The sequence below is a fragment of the Eupeodes corollae genome, chromosome 1 (genome assembly GCF_945859685.1).
Source record: "Eupeodes corollae chromosome 1, idEupCoro1.1, whole genome shotgun sequence".
NCBI classification, from domain to species: Eukaryota; Metazoa; Arthropoda; class Insecta; order Diptera; family Syrphidae; genus Eupeodes; species Eupeodes corollae.
In genome coordinates this window covers 173,986,610-173,995,269 of record NC_079147.1, presented here as the reverse complement: position 1 = coordinate 173,995,269, position 8,660 = coordinate 173,986,610, and the positions used below count along the sequence as shown (strand labels likewise).

General features: G+C 32.0%; 1 protein-coding gene across 1 annotated transcript; it reads left to right on the top strand.

The window, feature by feature from the left end:
• The first annotated feature begins 863 nt into the window (after positions 1–863).
• Positions 864–6,825, top strand: LOC129954141 (uncharacterized). Its single transcript, XM_056067855.1, has 5 exons — positions 864–1,009; positions 1,081–1,219; positions 1,288–1,373; positions 6,190–6,343; positions 6,418–6,825. The coding sequence occupies exons 1-5, from the start codon at positions 893–895 to the stop codon at positions 6,792–6,794; spliced, it is 873 nt and encodes a 290-aa protein (XP_055923830.1). The 5' UTR covers positions 864–892; the 3' UTR covers positions 6,795–6,825.
• The last annotated feature ends 1,835 nt before the right edge of the window (positions 6,826–8,660 follow it).

Sequence of the window (8,660 nt, the reverse complement as noted above, 5' to 3'; positions counted from 1 at the left end):
AATAGAATCATATATAAATACCAACATAAAACATATGACCACTCATTAACTTTGAACTCGAGCATATCCTTTCTGAAAATGCTACAGTACAACCACATATTAGCAACCCTATACATCTACATACATTGGTTACAATGATATCCCACATTACTGACTGTTTTACAACCATTCAAAGCAATAATTTTTAATTAAAAACCATTATAGCAAAAAAAATCAAACTTTTTAATTGAGACATATTTCAAGTTTTGCATTTGTACAAAATAAAGAATTCGAGATTTTAATCGTCCCCGATTCCGTCCGTCTGTCTATCTGTCCTTGCCCCTGCATCCCAAACCATTGGGAATTGATCCGATTCGCATTAGAAGTTTTGTTCATACATATTTTTGGCCAAAAATCGAAAATTCAAATGTTCTCAAAAACAAACCTATAGATTTTTATTAAACTTTCTCTTATTTTTTTTTCTTAACTTGGTTTCTTTTAGTGAAAAAATGTTGTATTGCTCTAGAAAGGTACTAATAATAAATTACTGTTATTTTGTTTTTAAGCGTTCTCAAACGATTTCAATATTTTTTTCTCTGCACAGGCTCAATAATATTTGATGATCTAAAATGTCATTGTTTTTATTTTTTAATAAAAAATTGAAATTCGAAAACTTGAAAACTGCTCATCATTTTTTCCAACATGCAAACGTTTAAGTGGATATCTAGAAAGCTTTAAATTCATTGTCCACCTAAAGGAGGTCTTACTGTATAACTATGAAGAAAAGAAAAGTTTCATATTCATTTCATTGTCAATAGTTCAACGAAATCAAAGCATATCTAATGGGCTTTCTCTGTTCAGCCCTATCAAACATGGTCAATCTATATTAACAAACAGAAATATTATTATTCGTATGCCTGACCAATGTGAGCAATTTAAGAATTATTCATTCAAAATGCTTTGGATGGAAACGTTTTGTTTTTATTGTTCTGTTCGATTAGGTGTTATTCTTTCTGCTGGGTTTTCCATTGTGAGCTACATTTATAAAATTTGTGTGAAAATAACACCAACATAATTTAAACTTTTCAAAACATTTCGTAGTTTCAAGCTGTGGTTGTGATTTTAATACTGGCTTTATTTGGATCATCACTTTTCGCATCGACAAAACAATTCATTGAAAAGAACGAACAACATAATCAGGATGTTTTTATATTAAGAGTGATTGACGAAATATCGGGGCGTATGTGGGATGTATTTATTTTAAAATATTTTATAAATAAAATGTCTGTTTTTTTTCTATATATGTAGGTCCTCATACGTACTCAATTGTTTTTAAAGGATTTTGTGCTTTTCATGTTATTTCAAGTGCATTAGCAATATATGCAGCATTGAAGGTATGATAAAGTTATGTTAGAATTAATTTTGTTTTTTTAGTTTTAATAAGTTTTAATAGTTTGTGTGTACATATTTTAAACTATTTTAATCATCTTTGTCATAGTGTGGGGTACAGATTTAAAAAATAATTTTGAAGTCACCCAAATGATTAGATGCATGCATAAATTAATTCAAACTATAAATAAAAATGAACTTCAGTGAATGGACTAAACTATAAAAAGTAATAATTCCAATCAAGACCTCTGAGAATCATACTTGACAAACAAAACCTTTGCATGGACAATAATTACTGGAAAACAAAAATACACAACACAACGTAATTTTCGGTTCCACTCGATGACATTCTTTGTATAACCTTGATATCCAAATGATGCAAATGTGTGGGAAAATAGCACTTATGTCACTCTTTTCCAATGTCATGTTCAGCTTAGAAAATATTTTTGAATAAAAGATTGTTAATAACTGGTTCTACTATATTTTGCAAGCGGTGAATGTCATTTTGTTGGAATAGAAATTACTGTCAGTACCCTGAAACTTTCATAATCGTTCTAGTACTATTTAGGTTTCAAAATATGATTTGAAATTAAATTGGGTGGGGCAACAGTCCGTTGAGAACTAGGATCTAGTGACTTACAACTCTTATAACCATTCTTGTGTGCGATTACTAATGTTAGGGGTGGAATTGACCTACAGTTTCAAGCCGAATCCGAATGGCTAATTTGAGAAAGTAGTTTTCATTACAAGAAATACTCTTTCAGAATTCGTCAATTCCTCACAAGAGGCAGTGCCCGTGAAAAAAAAACTTTAGGCAGTGACCGAACCCAAGACCTCTGGCATGACAGTACAACGTACTAACCATGCCACGGGTACTACAAAATGAGAATAGTAATTTATATTTTATTTCTAAGTTATGTTTTCTAAGTTAAGAATTTTAGGAAATTAATTTTGAATGTTTACGAGGCTATTGGCACACATTTATAGAATAATTGTTTTCTTTGCTGACATGTGATCTTTTGAAATCGCATTGATTTATAATTAGGTAGTACCTACAGTTAATTTTGTTAACATAAGAAATATATCAAAGATCAATTAATTTGATAAATCTAAGAAGTTCAGGTATTTTAAAGGGAATTTTGCAATTATTTTCAAATTATTTATTTTTTTATAGCTTCTATTTTGTTTTATAAATACATAACCAAAGTAGACAATAAACAAAATTTTGATAATAATCTCTTGACATTATAATTTAATTGTGACTATCTGGAGGTGGATGACTAACATTTATGGCCGTATATCAGCAATAAAATAAAATAAATTTCTTCGTGCTAGCAACTTCGCATATCAACACAGGAATTAGTCAAGTGACTTTGAACAGCCTGATTTTAGAGGTTACGTAACGTATCCTTAAAGTGAAATTATACAGTTAACAATCGTTTCCTTAAATAAATCTATGTTGCCCCGCGGCCGGCGGCGGCGTGTCGTGAACCGGCCGTCTTGATGAAACCACAGCTCCTGAACAACAAGGTTGTTCAATTGATGAACGAAGAAATCAAAAATCATGGATCCATAGTGGCCAACATTGATTTTAAAATTTTGTTTATAAATGACCAAAAGTAATCTTTATCGCTAAAAAAAACTTTGATTTTCAAAACATATTTGCAGTTTTGAAGTGCTATTCAAGTGCTAGTCTATTTATGTAAAAATTTCAATCCAAACTATAAACAATTCACTGAATGGCAAAAATAATATTTTCTGTGCGATAAAATTAGTTTGAAGCCAATAATTTTTTTATTTTTCAGTCGAAAGAAAATGTATACAATTTTAGTATTGAAGGTTTTTATTTTTTTGATTTTGATTTTTAATGTAGCTACTTAACTTTATTTTAAATATATACGAGTATTGCACAATTTACAAAGATTGGTATATTAATACTGCCGAGTTTAAATGAGTTTTTAACAAAAAATTCAAAGATAAAGTATTGGTTGAAGGAAAAGCTACTTAAAAACCTTCATTAAAGAGCATAACAAAAGAGTGCAGTCAAAAGCTAACAGTGCGAAATTTCAATTATAACTTTAACAAAACTGTAAAAGTATACACATTAAAGATATATAACAAATAAAGTGCCAATGAGCACAAATCAATAGCATTTAGAAATGCAAACATATATAATAAAAAATAAATTCATATATAACTAAATAAATAAATACATAAATAAATCAATAAATAAATAACACAAAACTACAAAAATAATAAATATTAAAATAAATAAGTGAATAAATAAATAAATGTGTATAAAAAGAATAGCATTAAATGAATACAAAATAAACACAAAATTAATAAATAAATAAATAACAAATAAATAAATTAATCAACGAAAATAAATAAATTAACAACACCAAAGAAAATATAAATACAGAACCAAAATCAGTCTTTTGAAATTAAAGCATTGTCAGATATTTCGCAGGAAACTTTATATCGTTCTTTTAATTTTATAATTCTATCAGAAATATATTCAACACTAGTTAACATGTATAATTCGTTGTTTGAAAAATGCCAAGGAAGGTTTAACATCATTTTTAACAACTTGTTTTGGGAAGTTTGCAACACTCTGATATGTCTTTTTGCCCAGGTACCCCAAGCAGGTGATCCCGATAGAATAATTGATTGAAAAATAACTTTGAATATAATTAGTTTATTTTAATGACTTAACTTTGATTTACGATTATTAAAAGGTTACAGAATTTCAATGGTTTCGTTTACTTTTTTTATGATTTCTTGGACATGAATTCCAAAAGTTAGTTTACTGTCCAAGTGGACACCAAGATATTTAACATTTGAATTGCAGTTCGCTTCTACGCCCCGTTGATTAAGAGGGAGTTGCTTGGCAAAAAACATGCTTTTCTTTTTCGAGTTTGAGTTTTCAAAGCATTTATCTTAATCTTCCAATCATTCAAATATTGTTGAAGTGCATTCAAAGAAGGTGGTTGCAAATTGGTTTCAATAATGGAACCAAGTGAATCAGAAGAAAATACACAGGTGTCGTCTGCAAATATAGCTTTATTGCAATTTTGCAAAACAGGAACTTCAGCAGTAAAAACTGAATAGAGTATTGGGCCAAGAACGGATCCTGAGTCACGCCTACAGTACAATAAAAGATTTCGGAAAAATTTCTGTTAACAGAACCAACTAAACTTTTTGATGACAAAAAGGACTTCACAATTTTATTATACACATAGGAATTTTCAGCATCACAAGCTTGTGTAAGAGCCCGTCATGCCAAACAGAATCAAAGGCTTTCTCAACGTCAAGTAAAGCTATAGCGGAACTTTTACCATTGGTAAAACAGGTTTTAATGATTCTGGTTATTCGATCAATTTGGTGCACTGTACTATGGTACGGTCGAAATCCATATTGCTCAAGAGGCAGAATGTTATTATTGTCAATGGATGCCATTAGTTTGTTTTTAATTATTTTTTTAAAACACTTACTTACAGAACTTAGTAAACTTATAGGACGATCACTTACAGGATTGCTTGCGCTTTTTCCAGGTTTCAAAATTGGAATAATTTTAGCGTTTTTTCAATCTATTGGAAAGTAGCTTGTCTTAATACAAGAATTAAACAAATGTAAAAGAAATTGTATACCTGACCTTGGAAGGTTTTTAAAAAAAGATTTTGTGTGTTGTCAAAGCAAGCTGACTTTCTCGTTTTTAATCCAAGGATTACATCAATAACATCCTTAATTGTAATATACTCTTCCTGATGTTTTAAGATACTGGAGTTGATCGAATGCAATAATTGCAGAATTAAAGATTCTACATTGCTATTTGTTGTGGAGTTATTGGTTAATGTATGGCAGTCGGTAAATATTTTGACTAAACCGTTTGCCTTTTCAGAACCAGATGAAAGGACAAAAGAAAGCTTTGTCACCTTTCTCTTGCCCTCTTAATTTTTGGATTCATTAGTTGTTTCTAAATCTCGAAATACCTTCTTTGATCAAATTTGTAAGAATTTTCCGTCCGTATCCAACTTCTTCTAAAACTGTTTCTCATTTTAATGATTTCAACTAAGTAAGGAGGAAGGACCGTCTTGCTATTTAACCTTATTTGTCTCAAAGGAAAAGATTGTTCAATAGTTTCTACAGCACTTTTAGTAAACAAGGAAACATTTTGATTTTTTTTTTGTAAAAAAACTATCAACTCGATTTTCTTCAAAATTTCACCAGATGTCAAAAAAGTGTTTTTTCGTTGCATACAATTATTTTGGAGATAAAATCATTTTTTTTTAGTAAAATATTCGAGGTGACAATAATTTTTTCCCAGTTTTTTTTTATTTATAAAAAAACGTTAATTGAATTACTTTCCAAAAATAGACTTTTTTGGCATCACGTTACAATATATGTATAATACAAAATTTTAAGTCGCTAGCGTTACTGGTTCGTGAGGTATTTTTGGTTAACCAAAATGTTCACCATTTTAAATTGCTTTGGTAAAAAAAACACCCACTTAATTATTTTTAGAGTCCTTTCTGCACCTCTATTTGAAGTCGATATCTCTATTGGTTGGTGAGCTATTGACGACAAAAAAAAACATCCCAACAACGCACGCGCAGAGAACTCTCCAAAAATGTTTTATTTAGACTCTAGGGACCTTGAAACGTCAAGAAATGTTAGAATTTTCAATTCGACAAATCGGAACGATAACAATAACTTCTTATGGGAAGTTAAAATTTTGTTTTTAATTTTGTGATTATTTATTTAAGCCTCAGTAATTAATCTTTTTTCTTATTTTTCCTTATTTAAATCAAATAATTACAGCTCCAAAAGGTGCTTCTCATTCCTTACATCTGCTCGCAATTTGTACAATTTTTAACCTCGCTTGGGACTCACATTATCGCAATGATAATTTTAAAAAAAATTGTTAATCTTGGAATTTTGATTGGAATGACGTTAGCTGGAGGATTTTACCTTCGTAAGATTCATACTTTATTATAACAGTTGATGTTGTTTTGTGTTTGTCATAATAAAAGTTTTTATTTTGTTTAGTGTTTTTAGGTTATAGTTGGGCTGGAGCAGTTGGACTCTTTCAAATCATTATCCTCGTCAATTCACAAAAATATAAAATTTTATACGGTGAAGATCCATTAGCACCAAGAGAAAAAAACAATATTTTAAGGAACGACAATGTATTCAAAGAAAATGATAAGATAGTGAAAAATAACAATTATAACAATATTTATAACCAGCCTGATGCTGGTTATAAGAGAAAACGATTGATTGAAGACCATGCCCCATGGCAATATGGTGGCAGGATCATTTCAGTTATACCCGTGGATCAGCAAGATAATGACGATGTAGAGTTGATACATTTCAATAATTGGCATTGGAATGAACTTGTAGGTATGAAAAAAAGTTTTAAATAGATCTAAATAAAATTCGTTGTACTTACTTGTAGCTCATGTATTTTTTTTTTAAACTGCATCCTTAAACTATGTATACAACATATTTTTTACCGAAACGAGAATTCTTTTGATTTACAATTAACCGTTTTTAAATCTTGAACAGCTTCAATATATATGCATACTCATATTTGTATTTTAGGGAAGTTTCATGCAATAAAATCTCACTAAGTTTATAATTTCACTTTAACGAGTCAGAATAATGTGCAAATTATTTGCGTGGTTTTTTGAAGCTCAGCAAAGTTTTATCGAAGGAACATCGTAATCCTTCATTTCTAAAAAAGCCTGATGGAACCTGGATAGCCTCTCCAGCCGAATCTCTTGAGTTACTGATGAAGACGCATTTTCCGGGTTGCGAGAGTGATAACCCCGAATCGCTTGAAACCACAGAGCTAAACGTAGCTCATATGGAGCAAGTCAATTCCGTTATAACCAGAGAAAATATTTTGTGGGCCATCAATACTTTTTCTCCATTTAAATCTCCAGGCATGGAGTTATGCTTCAAAAGTTGCATGATGTGGCAGCTCCATGGCTGGAACAAATTTTCAAAGGATGCCTCCTTCTCAAACATGTGCCCATGTCGTGGAGACAGGTCAAAGTAGTTTTTATCCCGACAGTGGGTAGGCGAGGTCACGAATCCGCGAAGGATTTCAGACCAATAAGCTTAACATCTTTTGTGCTTAAAACCTTGGAGCGCATTCTTTATTACCATATTAGAGAAATCCTAGTTGGACGACCTCTCGAAAGCTCTCAGCATGCTTATCTTAAGGGCAAATCTACGGAGACTGCCCTCTATGAGGTAGTGCGTACTGTAGAACAAACAATCCATTATAAAGAATTTACTATTGTCACCTTCCTAGACATAGAAGGTGCTTTTAACAACGTCCCTACTGAATCCATAGAAGAATCGCTCATTAAGTTCGGTGTAGAAGACTTCATTCTAGGATGGATTATTTCCATGCTCAGTGGTAGGAAGATTCGACCACTCTAGGCAATACAATCGCAACAAAACACGTGAGTAGGGGAACAATCCAGGGTGGTGTCCTTTCGCCTCTTCTATGGCTTCTGGTCATGGATACAATTCTTGTTAAATTAGAGAGATGTGGAGTGAAGGCGGTAGCCTACGCGGATGATTTGGTGCTATTGGTGTCAGGAATGTACACCTCTGTGATAAGTGAAATCACAGAGTCAGCTTTGAAGAAAGTTAGCAACTGGGCCACTAGTTGTGGACTAGGAGTTAACCAAAGTAAAACTGAACTGTTGCTCTTTACCACCAAAACTAAAGAACCGCCCTTCACGCTACTTCGACTCAACGGTCAAATCCTATCATTGTCTTCCAGTGCAAAATATTTGCGAGTTATACTCGACCCAAAACTAAACTGGAAACCAAATATTGAAGTACGGGTTAAGAAGGCCTGTGTTGCCTTCTACGCCTGCAGCAAAACTTTCGGCAAAAAGTGGGGACTTCAGTCGAAGATGATTTTATGGACGTACACAGCCGTAGTACGCTCTATCTTAACATATGGTTCGATTGTGTGGTAGCCTGCTCTTAGCAAAGCCTATAACATTAATAAGCTAAAGAAGGTTCAGAGAACAGTTTGCGTGGGCACCACAGGGGCCATGCGTACTTGCCCAATGGACGCCTTAAACGTTATTTTGGATCTTCTACCAATCGACCTTTTTGTTAAATACATAGTTTCCTGCAGCGCTATTAGGCTGAAGGAATCAAATAGCTGGTTGTCAAAACCTAATGGTCACAGCAACACTACGAAATTAATTCCCTCAGATATTATCTCGGTAGACACTGACTACTGCACTCCTACTTTGAGC

Bases quoted from the DNA above. Each gene is read 5' to 3' on its own strand.
- LOC129954141 (XM_056067855.1), top strand. From the start codon at position 893: ATGCCTGACCAATGTGAGCAATTTAAGAATTATTCATTCAAAATGCTT. The intron at 1,220-1,287 runs GTATGTGGGATG...CTATATATGTAG, and splicing joins GATTGACGAAATATCGGGGC to GTCCTCATACGTACTCAATT. The intron at 1,374-6,189 runs GTATGATAAAGT...AAATAATTACAG, and splicing joins CAATATATGCAGCATTGAAG to CTCCAAAAGGTGCTTCTCAT.